The 22,282-nt window shown below is 41.0% G+C and overlaps 1 protein-coding gene across 5 annotated transcripts in view; it reads right to left on the reverse strand.

Annotated features, from left to right (window-relative positions):
- Positions 1-5,352: 5,352 nt before the first annotated feature.
- PLA2G7 (phospholipase A2 group VII) overlaps positions 5,353-22,282 on the reverse strand; it is a 31,411-nt gene continuing 14,481 nt past the window's right edge. Inside the window, exons 2-12 of one of the 5 annotated variants that reach the window (XM_036024191.1) lie at positions 21,393-21,550; positions 17,575-17,696; positions 17,025-17,169; positions 15,396-15,489; positions 13,172-13,240; positions 12,546-12,672; positions 11,328-11,432; positions 10,108-10,199; positions 8,782-8,952; positions 6,393-6,541; positions 5,353-5,949 (exon numbers count right to left, since the gene is read on the reverse strand). In XM_036024191.1, the coding sequence (XP_035880084.1) occupies positions 5,810-5,949; positions 6,393-6,541; positions 8,782-8,952; positions 10,108-10,199; positions 11,328-11,432; positions 12,546-12,672; positions 13,172-13,240; positions 15,396-15,489; positions 17,025-17,169; positions 17,575-17,696; positions 21,393-21,501 (1,323 nt within the window). In that variant the 5' untranslated portion in view covers positions 21,502-21,550 and the 3' untranslated portion in view covers positions 5,353-5,809. The remainder of the gene's footprint in view (positions 5,950-6,392; positions 6,542-8,781; positions 8,953-10,107; positions 10,200-11,327; positions 11,433-12,545; positions 12,673-13,171; positions 13,241-15,395; positions 15,490-17,024; positions 17,170-17,574; positions 17,697-21,392; positions 21,551-22,282) is intronic. The other 4 variants (XM_036024190.1, XM_036024188.1, XM_028509625.2 and 1 more) reach the window with 4 other exon arrangements.

Here is a 22,282-nt window from a genome sequence, read left to right on the forward strand (position 1 = left end):
AGCTTTTCCTGGTTCTTTGTATGTTGAGTAATTTTGTATTATATCCTAAATGTGTTGAATGTTACGTTATAAGACTTTGGCTCCTGTTAAAATCTTTTAGAAAAATTTGAAGCTTCTGTTTTGGCAGGTGATTAACCCAGTTAAGTTCATACCACAAACTCTGCCTTTCCGCCTGTGTTGGTGGTTCCAGGTTAGGTTAGTTTACGAAGTCTTAGCTGTGATGGTCAGGTCTGCCCAGGACACTAGGGTTAGTCTGGAACTTGTGCAGTGGTTTCTATAGCTGTTCAGGTGTTAAAGACTTTGCTGCACTTGCTAGGTTCTGTTCTGCTCCACAGCGACCTTGGGACTTACTTCAGTTCACATATAGTAGTACCAGGGGTTCAAATTTTCCAATTCCTTTCCTGCCCTAGATTTTCCTCTACACTTTTGGGCTCCAGGGATCCTCTTATATCCAGCCCCTAGAGGTCAATCTTCTTCCTGGTCCTCTGGCTGGAAAGCATGTTTCTGGCAAGGTTTTCCCTCAGAGCTGCCATGCGGCCCTGCGTGGCGGAGCCTGTCTTTGGAATGAAGCAGGTAGAGGAGAGAAAAAAACAATCCCCTCACCATACTCTTCAGATGACAGAGGGTCCTGCTTCCAGTTTCAGGGCTGGAGGCTTAGCTCAGATTTTTAGGTGGCTGCTCTGCAGTGACTGGAGCTGCTCTCAGCACAAGGCCAGAAGAGAAAACAGAGAAAGAGCGAAGGGGTTTCCCACCCATTCCCCCACCCCCGTCTCCCCCACCCGCTTCAGCGACTAGGGGGGCCTCTTTTTCCAATCCGCTGGCTAGAAATAGGGCATTTCTCTCAGATTTTTGCTCTCCATTCAGCTGCACAGCTCTGATTTAGTCCAGCCTCAGGTCAGAAGTAAGAGAAAAGAAAGAAAGAAAGTAGGACAAGGAAGGATAAAAGAAAGGAAGACAACTGTGAAGCTGACCCCTTATGTGTTGTTATTCAGGTTCTGGCTTCGGCCCTTGCTGTACCTGTTCATGTTCGCTTTTCAGAAGCCACAGGCTGTTGCTCTTTGTGCTCGTCCCAGAATTTTTTAGTTTCAGTCTTGGCTGAAACCCAAAGGCCGTCACTGTATAACATGACATGACATCAATGGTCAGTAATTCATTAAACCATTTCTCTTTTGTTGGACATTTAGGTCATTTGATGTCGATGACAACATCATTATGTTAATGCCATTTTTTGTTTACTTGCCAAAAATAATAACCCATTTCACTTATATTACATTAGTAGTTACTAAAACTTTCTTTTACATTCTGACCTTTCCCATTTATTAATTTTCAATAATCCACAGACACACACGTAGATACATAGGATTCTGTTCGGGTAAACTACCCCATACCTGTCAAATAGAAGAGACTCATTTAAGAAAATGTAAAGAGTTCATAAAATAATGTTGACACAACTACCTCTGGCTTTAAGCCAATTAGCAAATATAGAAACTAGTATGAGTAAGGCCTTACATTTTTATTTGGTTCTTAATGAGATTTAAATGACCCTCCCCTCAAATTTGAAGAAACTCTTAGATATAGATGCTTTTCTACAAAGGAGCTGGTGGTTTTCCTTTTAAAGTGAGCATCGTGAGGCATTAAATCATAGAGGACTGTTTTTTTGTGATGAGTCAAGTCACTATGATCTGGGATTCTGTTTGTTTTTTAGCATTTTTTTCACCTGAGCTATTTTAGCTTACTATACGAAGATATGTCATGAATTCGTTTCTATACAGACATTACACACGCACATGATGCCATTAGGTGTTGGAAAGAATCTAGAAGAACTATTCTTCTTCATGAAGTCTTTAATAAAGCATCTCTGGGTGGCTCAATATGGATAATGTGTTTGCATAGCAGCCTTCAAACAATGCACCAAATACCAGAATTGTGGGAATTTGGGAGCTAAAAATTGGAGAAGGGTCCTTTGCTCTCTGTGTTGAGTGCTCCAGGGGAGCTGGTCCAGAGAAACGAGTAGCTAAAGAGAAGAAAATGTCCTTGAGGTGACTCTTCACTATAAAATTTTATTGTCACACTTTCTAAAGGATTACATTTTGTTGTTTGCCATTTTTTCTGGTTTGCCTACAGTCCTCTTTCTGATTTTAATTATTTTGTGCCTAAAATGAAGACCTGGTTGTCACTCAAAGGTTCCTTTTGTTAGGCTATACAAACAGTGGAGAAAGATCTTTCCTTTATGTCATTGAGTGATACCGCCATTAAAGCTGACTTTTGTTTGTAAAACAGATTGCCAAATCTTAAATATACCATTATCAGGAATCCTCAGACAAAAATGGTTTATTAACTATGGATGTTAGTAGTAAAAAATACCACTTCAACTAAAAGTGTTAAAAAAGCAGGCTAAATAACCAAGAAGATTTCTTGAAATATCATAGGAAATGTGTTTTTTGATTGAGTTAATATGGAAAGTTAGATTGTGAATCTGACAAATTCATATGTTAAAGATTTTCTCAGTGTGAATTATCTCATATGTTCAGATTATCTGTGTATGTTAAATGATATCTTGGAATTCCTTGCAGGATTTTTAGTTTTATGTACATGATACAGTTCAGTTCTTTGGAAGTTCCTAGTTATTGCATGATATGTTCAGAAATAGCACACTGGTTCTTAGAATTGAGCAAATGGAAAATGAAGTCAGCTCTTGGTGGCTTCATGTGAAAAGCACACCCCACTCAGAGAAAACAGCAGACTAATTGGCACTCAGCCTTGGCCACACCATTCGAGCAAAATAGAAAATATGCAGTTGCGTAATATTTTAGAGGAACTTTGATAATAGGTACTCTGAGAACCAAAATACTAAAAAAAAAAGAAGAAAACATTTTTGTAGTAATAATTCTCTGTAGCAATTACAATACTCACCTGTCCCCTTTCCTCATTTTTAGAGGACATTAAATTTGTTCGGTAAATGATTGTCTTGTTTTTTTTCTGTTTCTTTTCAACTCAAGATTTTTCTCTTCTTTCAGAAAAGGGTGCTGGAGGCGATGCAGACTCAGCCTTGGATCCCTGGCCTCCTGACCAGCCGAGTGCTGAGCAGATCGAGAGCGTGGATCACAAGGAGTTGTCCCTTTTTGAAGAATCTGATGTGTGCTGACAACAAAGTAGATCTTGGGTTGACCATGCAGTGTATTTATAGCCATACTGCTGAATATATATATAGATCGGGATCTTTATTTTGCTAACAAATTAATGTGCTAAGTCACATTTCCAAAAAAATCTATTTTAGTTTCTTTTGAATATAGTGTTTAAATTAAAATAGAAAATTATAAGTTTGTCACAAAGCTATTATAGAATGCTACTTAGGATGATAGTTTTTCTAACTCCTCTCATAAATTTTGTTTCCAAAGCTGTGTTCTTTCTGTCTAGTTAAATGTTTTGACTAATAGTCTGTTTGAATTTGGAAGTATTTTAATATGACACAATATTTGAATAAAGCTTATCCTTAAAAGTATAGTGGTCTCACTTCCTTAAAAGCGGGGTAGAATTTTGGAGTATCTGTGGTAACAGAACCACAACTCTCCAGCTGGGGGGAACATGACAACATTAAATGTTAGTTCTACATTTAGTCCCTCAGCTGATGCTTTAAATGCATTTTTAAAATTTAATCCTTGACTCTAAGGTGCATATTAATATTATCCACATTTATAGGTGAGAAAATTGAAACCTTTTTAGACAGATTAAATAACTTGCCTCAGGTCAAAGAGCTAGAGGCTTGATCAAACTGGACCCAACAAACTTCAAAGTCCGCACTTCTGAAAACATGGGTTCTATCTGTGGTGGTATGCACAGTATAGATCCTGGTTTTGAGAAACACATTTTAGTTTTATATATTGCTAGCTATATAGTGATCTAGGCAGGTTATGTAATATCTTTGAGCCTTGCTCTTCCTCTTCTGTGAAATGGGGATAATAAACCCTTCTTGCAGTGTTTTTAAGATTACAAATAATTTATGTGAAGTGCCTGGAAAAGAGTGGGCATTCAATAAATGTTTCCTCCTTTTCCACGAAGGATACCCAGTATACACTATGCTGGGTGGATTTTTTTTTTAATTCATTCGATCCTTTCAGCAGCTACGTTTTCCTTTCTGCAACAGCACGTGCCACCAACAGAGGACTTAAAAGAGGTGCCATTGAATGAACATCAGTACAATTGGGATGGCTATCCATTTCTCAAGTGAGGTTTGCACTTGTGAGTGGGGAAGGGATGTCTGTATAGGAAACAGGGTCATCAGACCCTGAAGCCTGGTGGGAACAGTGAGAACTGAGAACCTTAAAACCTGGGCATAATTTCAAGAAACAGAAAGGAGACAGTTTTGCATTAAACGTAATTGAGGAAGACAAGTATATGGCTTGTTCCTGAGATAATGAATAGATACGTTTGGCTGTACACATGGGAGGCGTAGTTGTGAATTACTGGGAGAAAAAGAGAAGACACTTTAGAGTAAGATTATAGAAAGCTTTCAGTTTCATGCTGAGGTGATTGATCTCTTTTTAAAACTTGTTTAACTGAATGGCTAGGATAGGAGAAACCAAATTTCTCAAAGTGAGTGATTTTGTACCTTAAAGCGTTAAGATAGGCCAGAAGTGCCATTTCAGAACACACAGTTGCTTATTAACTGGGCAGAAGGGATAGGGATGGAATAGTTATAGCGAACCCAGCTCACTTCCCAAGCACTGGTTATCCCTGCTCACACAAGCTCAACTAAACCTAACAATGGAGACACTGTAAGAACAAGGCCAGGCTCAGACCACACTCACTAATCGCTGGCGTTACCCTATATACCCCTTGGGAAACAAAAAAAACATAGACTCCTGAACATAGAGGTGCATAATCTTTTAAGATATCTTTTTTCCTTCCATTTATTATGATACTATACTTCCAGTACTACTTATAGCATTAAAAAAAATCATTAAATAAAACGAATTGGAAAATCAGTTAAAAGTAGTTTTGAATGTTTCCTTTGTTTCCCTAGCTGTTGGGAGAATAACTGATGTGTAGCTGGAATCTCTGCCAGAGAACCCGCCAGAGAGAAACCATTAAAGCAACGCAAACAAATCACCCACTTTCTCTAATCTGCTGCCCTTGCCCTGTCTCCAATGCCAATGCATTCACACTTGTCCCCACCCCACCTAGTCACCATAGTCGAACTGCAGAGTCACTAAGCCAGTAGCAAAGCAAGGGCTTTATTGTTGTTCAATGTAATTTCTCTAACCATGAACAAAAAGCAAAGGGAGGTGCCATCAGATTCTACCTAGAATACTATGTGGCTAAAACACAATTCCACTGCTCATAATAGAAAAATGAGGCAAAAAAAATCTCTCTATTATATTTTTAGGGAGTGTTATGTCCTCACAATGTTTTCTTGGCATTGTGCCTGTTTTAATATCCTTGTTCATTATGGTAATGTAAAAACAGTTATTAACTTGATACTTTAAAAAAGGATAATTTTAGTAAAAGGTAAAATTAAGGCTGGTATGGTTTTTATATATTGCAGTCTTTCCTTACACTTAAAAAAATAAAACTTTCACTGTGACCTAAGATTGAAGTTCTCCATAGGTTGTAATGGACACTCAATAGTGCTATGTTTTCTTGTGGAGATATACAATTAAAACAAACAAACAAAAAACTTTAATCCAAGTTTCAGTCACTGTAATGGCATTGCCTACATTTTAAAATGTGAGTTCATTGAGAAAATACATTAAAATCATACAACACACATTTGAGATCTTTTTAAAATACGACTTTTTTAAAAACACTTTTAATCTGCATTGTGTTTGTCAATTTCAGTGGAGTTCTGTAGAATGCCATGGCTGCTTGTGTCAATATTGGTCCCTGGAATAAGGTGATCATCTTCCCCTTCAATCAAATAATCCCACTGATCAAAATCTTTCTGAAGTCCTATAAAATATAAATGTAAAAAACATTAAACTCCTGAGAGTGTTAACAGTTGAATATCACTAGATGGCATCATAGCATCACAAGTTACATAATCTGTGCAATGATCAGAGAGACAGGTACCCGTGCCTCTGGCCCAGCGGCTTCAGCAGCTGCATCTGAATGAGAAGGGATTGATGCAGGTGATCAGTATCCTCAGCCTGAAAGCCCACCCAGTGTTCTAGGAAGACTGTTGGCTTTTCAACAGGTAGACTTACTATCTGAAATACGTGTATGTTATGCAATGCAGAAAAATTAATTTCTCAAATTTCTGGTTTTAAACTGACTTGCTATGTTATATTATAAACCGTTGGAAACTGTTCATACGAACTAGTGCTGTATAAAGACAGACAGTTTTGTCCTGAGAGTCATCTGGTTTATGGCATGAAAAAACATCAGTTACTTACCTAAATGCTTTTGTAAGAAAGCTAATGATGCTTTACTGGTAAGATCAAGAGCTACATTTGAATCTATTTCTCCTTTTAATGTGAATAGGTGTCCAGTTACTTTGCCAGTTGCAAAAGTGAAGTCAGCAAAATTCTGATGGACCGAACCCCTGAAAGATAAATGAGACATTACAAATCACATTGTTTGATAAAATTACACTCATAGTCTTGGTGCAGGAAAGATAGTGGCCTGACTGACTTATTTATCGAAAACCAAGGAAACAAGACTTAATGATTTGATCTCCTTAGATAAGAACTTGAGGGTCACAGACTGTTCACTTAGGGATCCGAGAGTACATTTTGTCCTCCCTTCTAGATAAAGATTCCAGTTTTGCATGGCATCCTGTCTTTAGAAGAAATGACTCCAGCTTTTCAGGGGACTGGAATGCCCGCAATTGGAGGAGATGGAATGTGTCATGTGTTCAACTCAGAGCCAGAAGCCTGTTCCCTGACCACCGCCACTTAACTTCATATCTATTTGACACTAAAGGAAGCACTGAACATAAACCTTGGGTTAAGTAGATTGGAAAAACACTTTTCCATGTATTATTTAAATAACAAAGGTGTTACAAATGTTGCTATGCTGCACTTTAAATTCACCAACAGCATATCATCAAATAGAATGGCCTTTTTTATTGCTCATTTTCTATTGCCTCTAGGACATTTGACACTTGATTTTCTTGCATTCTTCTCTGTTTGTTTTCTCGACACTACACCTGCCTCTAAGAGAGCTCCCCCTACACTCTGTTCTTTACTGGCTCATCACCTAAATGTAGAATCTAGATTCTACACCTAAATGTAAATAGAATCTCTCCAGGTTCTATTGTCAGACCAATTCTTTTCTCACTGTGTGGTCTCAACTGCTCCAAAGGTTTCATCTGTTGTATAACATACAAAGTCTATATATTTCCAGTCTGTGGCCAGACATCTCTACCCAGGTTTCCAAGTCTCAAGCTAAGAAATACCAAGGTTAAAATACATTTTTTCAGCCCCATTCAGTGAAATTCTCTTTTTTTCACTTTGCTGCTCTTTATAAACAAACTACCATCCTCTTAGGCGCCTCTAACTCAAAACGGAGGCACCTGCTCACGCTTTCCCCACATTCTAACCAAAGCTTGAGAGTCAGACTCACAAAGGAGGTAGATACAGGGTCATGAGAGACCTCAGGCCAGAAACTGGGATGCCACCAACAGCAAGAAATGGCCCGAGGAGGAAGGTGGAAGGGACAGAGCAGTCTAAACAACAGGGGAAGTGGGAAAAGGAGGGTAGGGCTGGCTAGGGGAGGAGAAATAGGGGTCCTCCAAAATATGGAATGGGCGTGGAGAGGAAGGCTGAGTCTGCAAATGAGGCTACTGGGCTTTTTACAGCCTTGGCAGGCTCAGGTTCAGCACACTGGTGGGCGTTCAGGAAGCTTGACCACAGGAGTCAAGAGTGATTGGAAGTGAGGGCATGAAATATCAAATATAAGCCGTTCTTCCAAGGATTCTAGAAGAAACAGGGAGAAAAAAAGCCAAGTAAGGAGGTAGGGCGGAGGAAAGGTTAGGTGTTCTGTACTCTTTGTCTTCCAGAATTCGACCTGCACACCCAAACAAGTTCACCTAAAGGCCTCGCCTTATCTAGACCTTTCCTCGCTGTCTGTCTAAACTCTGTCTATGCGTCCAGACCCAGTTCCACTCTGGTCACTTCCAAGCAGCCTCTTCTGACCACCTCAGTTGGAAAAGACCTCTCCATCCTCTGACCCGAAGTCTTTATTACCTATACTCTACCTTTCTTTCCTGTGTCTCTTCTCCTTGGCAATAAGCCAGGCTTCAGATAGGGGAGGGATGAGTGCTGTCTCCTCTTTGTAGCACCCACCCCACGTGAGTTCGAACCCTGTTGGGATCTCTTGTTCACATCCATGACATGAGCATATTAAGGACGCTCAAGCGGACCCCATTATAGTTTGGGGGAATTTGTAAATTCATTTTCTTTTCACATAGGTAAACACATTGTCGGTCTCAACAGGGGGTCTGACTTTCTAAAGAGTTCCTACCCTGCCTGGTGATGGAGTACTTATCTCCACCCCAGCCCCCCAAATGTGTCACCTGCTCTTGTATTGTCATGAAAGTGGCATGGACCCTGGTGCAAATTTTGATTATCAGCATATAAGCTACATATAGTAACACTACTCAAAACATTTACATTTAAAAAAGAATATGCCTAAATGCATTTAGCACCCGAGATTTTCTGATGCTCTCGCTTACTGAAAGTCTAAACAACACATCTGATAGTTCTTTAGTAGCTGATATCTTTGCTGTTCATCCAAGTTTTAAGTGTCTGTTTCAGATGCCTAAATACGTGTTTCTATTACCTGATTGTAATCATTTTTCTTTCTTTACCAGGTATGAAGCATTTTTTCATTTTTATGATATTAGCTGGATACTGGAACCGCTCAGAGTTGATAAAAAAGAGGGGCTGAGAAAACCTGGAATACACTTTCTCATCCATTGGCAGCATCCACGCATCCAGGGCAATTCCGCACCTGCAGGTGTTTGTAGACAACGATAAAAGGAGGCTGGTTACTCACTGGCTGACACACAGGACTTCCGAATAATGCTGGGACTCATGGACACCACCACGCTGGTTCATTAGGGGCTTTCTCACTCGTGTTGTACTTCCTGTGGGGCGGGGACGTGGTGAGCTTTGCACGGTAGCACACGTGGACTTATGTACTCGTTTTCTTTAGGAGGCATTTAGGAATTGCAACCCTTCGCATAATGTACAATCTTTAAAACTTTTATTCATTTTTATACTATAGTATATTCACTATATATACTATCTATACTATTCCATGCATGCATTATTGTTCCTATGTTTCCAGACCCCCTGGATACTCCATAGTCTATTTATTGCACCTGTTTTTAATGTAACAGTGGGAACCATAGTTTTATATTTAGAGGTCGTTTACCTGGAAAAGTGTCTGGGCATTGAAGAAAAACATACGCGGCATAGAACTTCAAAATATAACTAACTTTCTTTTTAAAAGCCAGTTTAGCCTATGTTTCTCGATCTTTTGGACACTGTTTCATGTGCTAACTGGGATAAAGAAGAGAACCCCCTTCCACTGAGACAGATTTTAAGAAATGTGAGATGAAATTTCACGAATGAGCCTCCCCTTTCCACATGGTGGGCTCTCCGGGATCTCACCAGTCTGAGATGAAGTGGATCAAGAGAGAAAATATTTCTGCCGTTTGAAAACCGGAGTCTGAGCCTGACTCCCACCCAAAAAGCTATGTAATTTCAGACCTCACTCCAAATTAAAGATGAAAAAAGTTAATTAAAAATACCCTGCCTATTAGGGAAGTCTAGACTATAAGATAGCAATATTATATGACAATCTTTATGTCACAAATAAAATGTGTGTATAAAGATGCATTTCCAAGTGAAAATGTTAAGCCATCAAACTGATAAAAATGATGAAAAATATATAGAGGAGGGGGAAATTTTAAGAGAAGTTAAATACATGGTTTCTGCCTAGCAAAATTCACAGAGAGCACTTAATGGCGGCAAGAAAATAAACTTGTAAGTCTCAAAAGATCCCTCCCATAGTAAGAATTGGATAAAGTTGTATTTCACGTGGGTTATCCCTCACCCTCTTCCAATAAATGACTGCTCTCTCTCTGCCCCATTCTCTCACCTGAATCTCTGGTCATCATGAAGAGCCTGAATAACTGTGGCTCCGCCAAAAGAATGTCCAATTACTGCTATTTTATTCCTATCGATAGAGTCCTGTGTGAAAAAGCATGATATTAATTCATAACTATCTCAAAGGTTGTTAGAAGAACAGATTAAATGATTTTATGAATCATGTAATTATTATTCAATTCATGGGCATGGTTATATACCTTGATTTCTTATAAAAGAAATACACACATATACAAGTATACACATATAGAGTACACTGATATAAATATGTATATGCAAACACACACATGTACATATGTTAAGCATTTGTAAGACTTCAGAAGTGAACTTAATGGTCTTCCTAGTCTCCCACACTTGAAACATCAACATCAATGCTGACTTCTCTGTCTCCCCAGCTGCTATTTATTAGTTTGTTCATTCCATGAGTATTTATTGAGTGCTTGCTCTGTGCCAGGCATTGCAGCTCATTCTTAGAGAGCTCACAGTCTATTGGGGAAGAAAGAGATACAGGTGCCCGAGGCAAATACGATGGAGCGGCGCCAAGGCACAGATATGACGGGTAGCTAACCCAGTCTGGGGCTGGGCAGTGAGGTGCAAGGAGGCTTCTTTATGAAGGGGGTGTTGCCTGCCTTGAGTTGAAAATTAAGCAGCACTTAAGGTGGGGGGTGAGTCAGTCCAGGGGGACAACACGTACAATGGCATGGAGACAGGAGAGAGTGGCTGGTTGAGGAACAACAAACACTTCACTGGTTGGAGAACACCAAATACTACACTGTGTCAGGACAACGGACCATCCACTTATGCTCAAACTCCAGTATTTGAAGTTGCCTCTGCTCCCTGCACTTCACCCTCCACACCTTCTTTTGAACCTTTGTTTATGCTGTTCATTTGGTTTGACATTCTTCCCCTCCCAACATTTGGTCCAAAACTTTTGAACCAACTTTCCAGGATCAAACTCGAACACATGCAGAAACCATCCAAGGAATTACAGTATTCCTACTGGAGGTATTAAGCTGAACCATGTGAAACTGCCATCTTTGCAGACTGGCTGTTGGCAGCTTCATATAGAGTTCAACCTAACGCATTCCTCCTTGCTGAATATGTTAACTGAAATTTTATTTTGCAGCCCTTTATCATCCTATACCTTGTATTACAGCAGAGAAGCAGACAATAAAGAACTTGGGAACAAAGGGAAAAGACTTTTTCACTCACCTTCAGTTGTTGCATATCAAAATCTAAATCTAAAACATTCTTCACTGGAAATGAAGAAAGAAGCACATTGAGAGCTTCAGAACACTCCTTTGCTCTTTGTTGCACCTAATAGCATGATTAGAAGAAGGAAATGACAAAGTACAAAGTTGTAACATTTATTTTAAAGTTTGTATAGAGCTTACCTGTGGGAAAAAAATCGTCAGTTGCGAAACCTCTAAGCAGTGAGTGATCAGAAAACCGCCTACATGACAAGAGGCACCAGCTTTGCAGGGGCCCAAACCCTGGCTCCGTTTCTTGCCCACAGTGTGACCTCTTGCTTAACCCCCCTAAGCTTCTGTTTGTTGTATAAGACTGACTGCCTACGTGTGAAATGTGGGTGGGGTTAAGTGCAGTAACATGTCAGTGATTTTCAACCTTTTTCATCTCATGACACACATGAGCTAATTACTAAAATTCTACGGCCCACTAAAAAAATTTTTTTGCCGATTTGACAAAAAATAGATATAATTTTGATTTATTCACACCGGATGGCTATTGGTGTGTTGGCTGATGTCTTGTTTTTAATTTGACGGAAAGGGAAAAGAGGTCAGTGCCCTGACGACACAATCAGGTAGTACAAGTTTTAAAAATTCTTGCAGCACACCGGTGGGTATCGCTGACATACGGGAAGCACCCACTAGAAAGCTGTCACAGGGTGAAAGCCAGTGTGCTTTATTTCATTTAATCTTCCTAACAGCCCTGTAGGAAAGACACTGTTATTTTTATTTTATAACAGAGAAAACATGGAGGCAAAAGTAACTTGGCCAAGGAAGTAACGTGTCCAAAGTCACCCCACCCACTTCAGTGATGGTACCAGGATTCCAGCGCAGAAAGTAGGATTCTAAGGCCTGGATTCCTAATGCTATTCTATGTCCACTCTAAAAGTATTTTTTCTTATGGGACTATGAATTTATCTTGAGATTTTAAAATGAGAGGCTCTAATGCAAAAGAATTCTGTAAAATCACTGCCACCTCCCATAATTTTTGCTTGTCTTTGTTTTCACTATGACCTGCACTTGCATTAAGGGAATTTCATTCCTCAGAGAATCTTCTGACAGATATTTGGGGAACAGGAAGTAGGAGTCAGGGGCACAGGTGGCATGTGTGGGGTTGCATTAGCAAATATCCCATTGCTTGTGCATTCTCGTCACCTTACCACCTCTCCTGGGTGCCTCATACCTGTGCGCTTCGTAGAGGAGCCTGCTCCTCCCCTTGTCTTAGGGTCCTCAGATAGAGCCAAGACCTGTTCCCTGTTTCTGCAGCAGACTGGTCGTTGAAATAGTAAGTCGCAGAAGCGGATCCATCTCTACAACACAAACAGAATCAGTTACTCTCACTTCCCCAACCTTAACCTCACTCTGACCTTCCTGACTTCCCTTTCTTCCTCCACACTGTGTTTTTTAAATGAGAGAGCACCCCCAAGGCACTTGTAAGTAAAAGGTGTCCTTGTGAGTAAACTCCATCCATCCATCTTCACAATTCCCGGAGGAGGCCTTATTGAAAACTCACTCCTGGAATCAAATCCAGCAATGTCACTTACTAGCTGTGTGGCTTCGCTGGCTTCACACTCCTCCTCCTTAAAACGAGGAGAATGGTAACCATCTCATAGGGTGGTTGTGAAGATTAAACGGTGGTATGTTCAAATGTCACACAATGAACCCTCTGGAAATGTTAGCTGCTTTTTAAATTCTTGACAATCGAACTCAGTCTCCTTTTTTTCTTATCAAGTAATCATAATTGACAATTCAACAGTTTTTATAAACCTTTAGGAAAGTTAGAGCCCAGCTACATACCAGGTGACATACCTGTGTTCCACAGTAGCAACAATAAACCCGTGAGAGGCCAGCTCATTGCCAATAGCAGAGTAAATTGTCCTAAAAAACAAAAAGAGGGATGCATTCAACTACCAGCCATGATTCCAAGGTGGGGTTCATTAACAAACTGGGGCAACAATGAAGCCATTACACCCCCAAAGCAGTGCAGGGGGCGGGGGAGGCAAAGAGTTGTGGTTCTCAATGGGGGGCAATTTTTCTGCTTCTCAGAGGATATTTGACAATGTCTTTTGTCACTTTTATTATCATGAGTTGGGGGAAGGTGCTGTTGACATCCAGTGGGTAGGAATGCTGCTAAACATCCATTCTCCAATGCACAGGACTGCCTGCCCTCCATAACAAGAAATTATTCAATCTAAAACATCAATAGTATGAAGGCTGAGAAATCCTGGTACAAAGATTATAAATATTGCCTTTGAGAGTTCTGAGTTTCAGTTATGGCTCTGACACTTACTAGTTGCATGACTTCAGGTAATTACATTACTGAATTTTTGTCCTCCTCTGTAAAGAGGGCTAATAAATAAAGCCTTTGTTGTAGGAGAGTTGTCAGCTTTTAATGAGATAGTGCCTGTAGGAAGGCAGTACAGTGTGGTGCTTAAGGGAACAGGACCTGCAGTCTGACCACTGTGTTCAAATCCTGATTCCATTACCTATTAACTGTCTACTGGATAAGTCACCTACCTACCTTACTGCTGCCTGGGTTTTTTGTTTTGTTTTGTTTTGTTTTAGAAATCTGTGGGAGGATGATGCTATAACAGTACAGGACCTCATGGGATTATTGTAAGGATTAAGTAAATACATCACAGTGCTTATAATCATGTCTAACGTGGTCATTGCTGAACATGTCAGCTGTTGTTTCAATGACTGCACAGGGAGAGATGTTTAAAAATCATGTGCAGAGCCACTGCATCTGTACCCCTTCCAGGTCTTCACTCTGCATAACCTTCTCATGTCATGTATTTAGTAGAAAATGTTCATAAAGAACAAAAAGGAGGTTGGTAGGAACTATGTCTTCTACTCCTGAAGATGCACGATCTATTCAGTAAGGGACAATGATCTGATACGAGGATCAGCAAACCTTTTCTGTAGAAGTCCAAAGAATATGCATGTCCAGTTCTGTGGGCCACATATTATTGGTCACAACTACTCAACTCTGCTGTCATCATGCAAAAGTAGCCACAGACAATGTGAAAAATAAATCCGCGTGACTGTGTTCCAATATAATTTTTTTATAGAAATAAGCAACAGGCTGGCTTTGGCCCTGGGATTCTAATTTGCCAACCACTGGTCTAGTGGCAATCAAATAACTAGCTAGACTACAATGAAAGAAATGGCAATAATTTCTTATTGCAGGTGCTACCCAACTTTTAGCTAAAAGCCACCTGTTATTTTCTGAAAGTTGTATAATACCCTGAGGTGAAAGAAGGGGAGGCAGACGAGAAGATGTAAGAAAGAAGAGGAAAGGGTGTGATGATCACGAAAATGTGCCCCTCAGTTACGCTCTGGGGACCACAGTTGACTAAAGACCCCACTCAGCTCCCACCCCTCTGGGTCTACCACCACGTGAAAGGAAAGCTTCCTATGGGTTGCTCCCACCGACGGGCACTGTGTGGGTTTAGTGCAGGCCCTTCCTGTGAGATCCAGGGCTCCTCTGATGAACAACATTGGGTCAAATACTCCTTCCACTAGCCTGGCCAAATCTTTCTTAGAACTGTGCTTCAGTCCGAGACTCTTCATACCCAATCATTCTCTGTTTCTCATCTCCTTCCCAATGTCCACTTGCATCATGGTCTGAAGGCTCTCCCCATCATTTCCAGATCCTTCTCCTCTATCCTTCACAGACATTTCTCTCAATAAATGTCTTCACAGCTGATCCAATCTAGGTATCTATTTCTCGGAGGCCCTGAACTATCACAGTGGATGATTTTGAGAGTATAAATATTATAATACAGAAGGACAACAACCCCAAATGCAACACCTTCTCTCCCCCTTTATGAGACTAGTCTTCATGAGCTGGTAGGGGAAAAAGACAGGACTAGGACTTATCAATAGATCACAGCTAACTCTGGAGGAACCCCAGCTCTCCCAGGCCAGGGGTCCTCATGACATTCTAAAACCTGCTGTTCCCTTTTGGGGGGGAAATATGTTCAGTCATTGATCCCTCAAAGCTAAAATTGTTCAACTTCTCAAACTTTACCTGAATGCTCCCAAACCATGAGACAAAACAATTAGTGGATATTTTTCCCCAGTCCTCATGGGGGAATTCCAGCTTGCAGGAGTTTTCATTGAACCTAGACAGCAATGGAAGGTTGTAATTAGGGTTTTTGACTTGAATGTTGCTGGTTTATTTAACTTGCACTTCCTTGGTACAAATCCTGATCCAAGGAATTGATTTTTTATGAATCATTAGTAAATTCATTAAAAATTCTCCTACTAGATACCCATTAACCACAGACCTGAGCCACATGTTTTTCTCTGAGACCACAGGATCATTAATTACCAGTTCTCCTTCCAGCTCTAAGCTGAAAGTGAGACATTTTCCTACTTATAGGTGTAGCCAGGAAGGCTGTTCCTTACTACCAATCCCAGGTTTTGGCAAAACTTCAAAGGGAATGTTCTGACAACAAGCTAAACTTCAGGAACTTTACATTGAAAGCCAGAATCTCTGACTAGGAGACTCCTCTCATTCAGTCTAGGTCATGGTCAAGAGAAAGGTGGAGAGACTGCTGACTTCATACTCAGACATGGCTTTGGACATGGCTCTGCCACTCACTAGCTATTGACCGAGGGGCAAGTTAAGAGAACTCTCCAAGCTGAGGTTCATTTTCTGTAAAAGGAAGTAAATGACATCTATGTCATAGGATATTTGTGAGAATTGTATTTAAGTAGGTGACACACATAAAACACCTATGCAGTCACATAGTAAAGGGTGCAAAAAATGGAAATATTGTCTTCTCTTCCTTCACTTCTGAGTTGTTATTGTCATTTTCATCACTTACTTGTGTTTCACTTTCTCATCTGTGGAATGGAGATGGGATCATAAGATTGAATGTGATGATTGCTATGGAGGTGACTTATAAGTTATTCAGGCACCATAAAAATGTGTAGTTTAAAAAAATAATGCCAAGGAGATGTTTAAAATAAATGCTAAAAGCTATAGGTAGTTTTGAAGGGGAAGTCTGAAGATATAGTTAACACCAGCCCAACAGTAGTATCTGGTTGAATAGATAAAGAAGGAAAAGTCTATATTCATGAAATGTAGACAAATGACATGGTGAATACACGTCAGATTGCCTTAGGAAGAGAGGCTGGTCCCTTGGGGCTGGGTGATGGGAATGACAGTAGAGTCTCCTCACTAATGGTAAGTGGGAAAATTAACTTCCAGTCCTCTGTTTTGGATTTGGAGAACTATGGTGGCTTCTACTTTCTTTCTCTTTTTGCCCGATGTTAGCAAGCATTTCAGCACAGAGGCTGTTAGTCTCATCAGCCCAGCTGCTGCTCTCACCTCGTTATGGCTCCCCCACAGCACATAAGAAGAAGAACCAAAGACCAGCCATGGAGAGATGTTAGAGCCAGTCTGAAAGTCTGACACTTCCTTCCCCTCCACCCATCCCATCATATTCAGAATGCACAGAGTGAGCACCCTTGATCTGCTGAGAGTTACCTGGCCTTTGGCCTTCTAAGAAATAGATACTTTCTTTGTCATCTTGGTAGAAGTTTAGACTGGTGGAAATCTACTTTGGTACTTACCTGCCTGAAACTCTTGCTCTTTTCAAGACTTTCTTATATTCTAGAGCATACAAAGCAGGATTTGCAGAAATCTTACCAAATAATACATTCAAAATTTTGCCCATAAGCCAGTGTGTTCCAAGAAATTTACTGAGGCCATAAAAATATTCTTTGTTTGGGATCCAAACAGTGTCAGGGTGATCACTGGGTTCGGATGGATAATACAGGCGCAAGAAGGTGCTCTGTAGGGGAAAGAAATTAGTGTGCTTTTAGTCAAGTTGCTTCTCAAACAGATTCCAGCAGCTATTTTAGTGGGAATCCAAACACCTCTTGTTCATGAGGAGGTTCAGAGAGTTTTTTAAGCTGCTGTCACTATTGAATACAGTCAAAACAGAAGACAAATAGAACAGTGACAAGCTTTCTGGATGAAAAGAAAGTGAGCTTGGTTTCAGCAATTAAGGAGGGGAAAAGCAGAGTTCACAGTTAAGTTAATCAGATGACAGCATTGAATTGGGGAATGACTCAGCTGGCAAAGCGATAGAAATGGCAAAATGAATCATTCTCAGATGATGTTGAGGTCAAGTTTTAAGACCTCTAGGGAGCCATAGCAACAGTCAATATAAGGATACGTGGTATTAAAGCATCACCTTAGGAGTATATTTAGACATCAAGTCTGTACAACCGACGGAGTAAGGTCCACTTCCTTTGGGGATTTTAGCTTGGCCAGACACTGCAGCAGCCATCAGAGCTTGTATTTTATTGATTCGTGCTGAAAAACAGGTAAACATTATCTCACTTGTCATCCATTGCATCCCAGACTTCATTATGTAAACAAATTCCAGTTGAGTTCTTGCCCATAGTGTCTGGCACCCTTTATCTCTTTACTAACTAGTAAAATGCACAATTATTGAGGACCTGCTGTATGCAAGGTACTGTGTGGGGAAAATGATGGGGAAAAAAGCTCTTCCCCAAAGACACTTAGGACTGTCACCTCTCAAAGCTTATGACCTTGCCCTTACCTTCTCCTCCAATCCAGAGCATATCAAAGCCCACTTTAAATCTGTTTTGGCCGAGCATGAACTTTATCTCACATTTCTGATCTATGCTTACAACTTCCCAGTGCATGTACCCACCTGATGTCTTTCCTGTAGGTACATCAAAGCCAATGGTCCAAAATGAACCTATCTCTCCTCAACTCTCCCTCCTCATCCTCCAACCAGAAACTTGGGGATCTCACCAACTCCCTACATCCAACCAAGTCCCAATTTTAACATTTGTTTTCAGCTCAGCGTCACCTCTCTGGTATACTCCTGACCCTCTGGCTCAACTGCCTTATTTACACCTTCACTGTTTCTTGGCAGACAGTTGTCATCTCTCCTAATTCAGAAATTGACCTTTTCAAATGCATCAGTTCACCCAGCTCCTGGAGTGATTTAGAACACGTATCTAGAATACGTAAGGTCTGGCTACACAAAACTGGCCCATGGACCAGCATCACTGGCATCAGCTGGAAGTTTGAAAATGCAGGACCTCGGGCCTCAGGCCTCACCCCAGTTCTACTGAACCAGAAAAGGTGTGTCTATTAAAGTTTAAGAAGCACTGGGCTAAGGTACCAGGTTACCTGTCAACAGGTCAGCAATTCACAGGCAAATGGTAGAAGGTGGTTCCAAGGAAGGCAGGGGGTGAGCCTGGGGCTTGGAGTTGGTGATCCTATTTTAGACCCCAACTGTATCTCTCGTAAGCAGTGATGCTCTGGGCTAGGCCATTTACTCCCCTCTCTTATCCTTATTTGTAAAGTAGGGAGCAAAGCACTTGACCAGGCAGCAGGACCATTGTAAGAATGGTGCGATACATATGTCAAGTAGCTGGCACAGAACACAACATATAAGAGGCAAACAGCTAATGTTATCCCTTACCTAGAGTGAGTTAACTCTGGCTACCCCAGCTCAGTCCTTTAGAGGTGTTTTAGCTGATCAAAGTTAAACCTTACCATTTTCCCCTTGGAAAGATTCAAAATTCAAGGCATTTCCTCAGAAATTTTTAAAAACATACATAACTTTACTAGTAAGGCTGACATTTTAGGGTCAGTTTAGAATTATAAAGGCTCTTTCTCTCCTATTTGAGACTGTCTATTGAGCCATGCTTTGTGGAGTCACAGGGAGACATCAAGTCCAGAGAAGGGTAAGGTAGGTCACACCTGCCTTGTGTCCTGCTGTTTCCCACCCACAGGCAGCCACGGTGTGATGGCACAAAGTCCTCATAGAGTTTGGTGAGAGCCCCAAGGAACCCACAGCTCCCTGTAGGTACTACCTCTGGAGTTGGGGGTTCAGTTCTTGAGTCATGGAAGGGATCCAGGGGGCACAATATTCCCCCTCTGAGATCTCAGTTCCACCTGTGCCCTGGGAGCCTTTCCCAAAAATCTAAAACCTGCTCCACCTACAAGCATCTCCACTCAGCATCCAGGAACCACAGGTCAAAGTGGAACTGCAGGCCTGCCTATGCCAGGACACCTGACCCATGAGGTCTTAGGAAACTTCAAATTGGCCCAGGTTTGGGTTTAGGTCTGCAGGGCCCTGTGGCTAGCCAGTGCCAGGGGGGCTGCAGAAAGGCTCACTGGCCTGCTGCTAATCCAGTCATGGCACTGCATTTCCTGTTCTCTAGCCATCTATCAGGGCTCATCATGAAGAGAGAGGCAGGGGAGAGGATTGCCAGGTGAATGGCCCCTCTCTAGACGACCAATTGTGTGGTTCAGAATTTATGTCACTTCCTATTTTTCTTCAACTTCATTTTCATAAAAGCATTGGAACCCTTGGTATATTATTAATCATATAACCCATTTCTGGTGGAAATCATTTGTCAGGTATTCCTGATGTTCACTCCTGGGTTTGGAGATGGACTGTACACATGCCAGGAACACCACATTCTCTTATAGGGCTATATGTCCTCCATGGCAAATAGGATAACTCCAGCCCATCCTTACAAACCTTTAACTACATAACCATATTTCCTATGTATTTATTTAGTAAGAAGAATATATATAATCATCTTTTATTTTAATCTTTTGTTTAATGAACTATTTCTAATAATATAAAGAACATTTGTGCATTCATTTTTGAGCATTTAAAATGAGTGGGGCATTGGGCTCAACGCTGGAACTGCAGAGATGAGTGACACAGTGTCCCAAGCTTCTGCTGGTCCAAAGACAGCGTCCAGTGGTTTTCAAACATGAGGGGATAGAACACATGTTTCGAAATTACCACCCTCTACCAATGAAAAGTGCCTGATGTTAATGTCTCCAGGGTAATAATTCATTCATCATGTAAGATGTTTCTTGTTTTTAATGCTTGGAAAAGGCAATGGGGAACTACTTTAATGAGGCTGTAAGCTCCTTGAACTACAAAGTCTCTGGCTTAGTCAGCAGTGTTCACTGATGCTTCAGCTTCCTGGCAAGTTTTGAGTGAATGGACCTGTGTGATCCTGTGCTATTTCTTATACCAATGCAGATATAAGATGGAGTCCCTCTCCTACTGATGCATTCATTTACTTGACCATGAACTAGGGCAAAATTTATCTATAAGGTGCTGGCTATGAGAGGTCTTTTGTAAATGCTATAGCAATGAGTCACCCATCAAGCCTGAATAAGTACATACAGAGGGACCTTATCTACCCAGGTGCACAGGTCTGTGGGTATAGACCTTATGACATCATTCAGAAGCCACCTACATGCTCACCTGAGGAGACTAGATAAAGAAGCTTATGCATCACAACCCTCTGGGATTAGCAGGAACTCACAAAGCTTCAGAAGCAATTTCTTGCAATAAAGTTCCTTCTTAATGGTGGTAAATGTATCTACCTGTCTAGAGAGGACTGTTCTACTCTAGCCACCTCTCCTGGGCTTGTCTGTGCCTTCCTCTCTGCTCCTTCCCTCCCACCACAGTGTAAGAAAGGGCAAGTGACACAGTCTACTTTCATCTGGAACTCCTTAGTGCCTACTTATTCCTACTTCTCTCTGTCATTAGGTAGAAAAAAATTGCTCCCCTCTGGATCCCCACACCCTCAGCTGCCATCTTCTCACACCACTGCTACCAGAACTACTCCTGTTGAACACGACACCTGCCTCTTCTTTCCCTGTGTGGAAGCAAGTGTTGAGGTCACTTCTGAGGGGGTTCCAGGACAGTGGGGTTACTATGGGGGACAGAGAGTGGGTTAGGCAGCAATGGAGGGAAGTTCCTCATGGGGCTGCAAACTGAGCTTTCAGCTTGTCCGGGTCTGTCCTGTAGTCGTCCATAATATCTGAAGACAGGTCTTGGAATGAGGAAGTGAGGCCCTGTTCCCTGCCACAGGAGAACACAGGGCCTCCACGAGCATCTTCCTGATAAAACCGGCTAAAAGGCCAACTTCTCTGAGGCCACTTGAGTCTGGCAACAGGTCAACTGAGCAACCCTTGAATAAATGTACGTCTTACCTGATGGTTCAATATGGGCAACGGGATTTAGGTCGTGCCAATCAAAAGGATGAACCAGGGTGAGGCAGCTGCAGAGGCAGAAGAGCACATGCAGTTTGGGAGGCAACATCTTGGAGCCTGAGCAGTAGTTTCAGCTTAACCTTCTTCAAGGCAGATTATCAAAAGAAAAAAAAAACATGCAATAAAGAAGATTTGAGTAGACTGGCAAATCAGTGTTATCAGATACTACTAACATGCCTCTATGTATTATAAGGGATGAAGACATTTGGAAAAAATGGCACATTCATTTTCTAGGCTGCATTTTTGATAGGTACCGGAGTGTCAATATCTTTGGTAATCTGTTTGCAGAGCACAAATATAACACTTTTAGGCTGTTATATTAGGTTTTTAGTCACTAGTTCTCTAAAGCTGTAGCAGTCTAGTTTGATTATAAAGAAAAGCATCAACATATAATGATTGTAATAATCATATTATAATAAGCATAATCATAATATCCATAAGCATGTCTAGCACATAGTATACATTCAATAAGTTTTGGCCAATATTTCCATCATAGTTACAGAACGATTATACTGCTACAGCTGTGGTTCCTTTTTGGCACTGACAAGGTTGTATTTTTGGTTATTTCTATAATCCTACTATACTGAAATCTTCCCAAAGGCAGAGGTCAGGTCTTCTTTATTATCCCCAGGGCCTAACAGAGGGACCAGCGTGCCATTGGTATTGAATAGATGTTTGTAGAATCCATGAATAAATGTATGTGGCCCAATGAATAGAATATCAGACTTATGATAATAGTAAATGATATTACAATTGGGCTCATGCCAACATCTTATTCACAAAAACCATCTCATGTTTGCACATCACCCTTCCCCTTTAACATTTCTCCC

The sequence above is a fragment of the Phyllostomus discolor genome, chromosome 4 (genome assembly GCF_004126475.2).
Source record: "Phyllostomus discolor isolate MPI-MPIP mPhyDis1 chromosome 4, mPhyDis1.pri.v3, whole genome shotgun sequence".
Taxonomy (NCBI): domain Eukaryota; kingdom Metazoa; phylum Chordata; class Mammalia; order Chiroptera; family Phyllostomidae; genus Phyllostomus; species Phyllostomus discolor.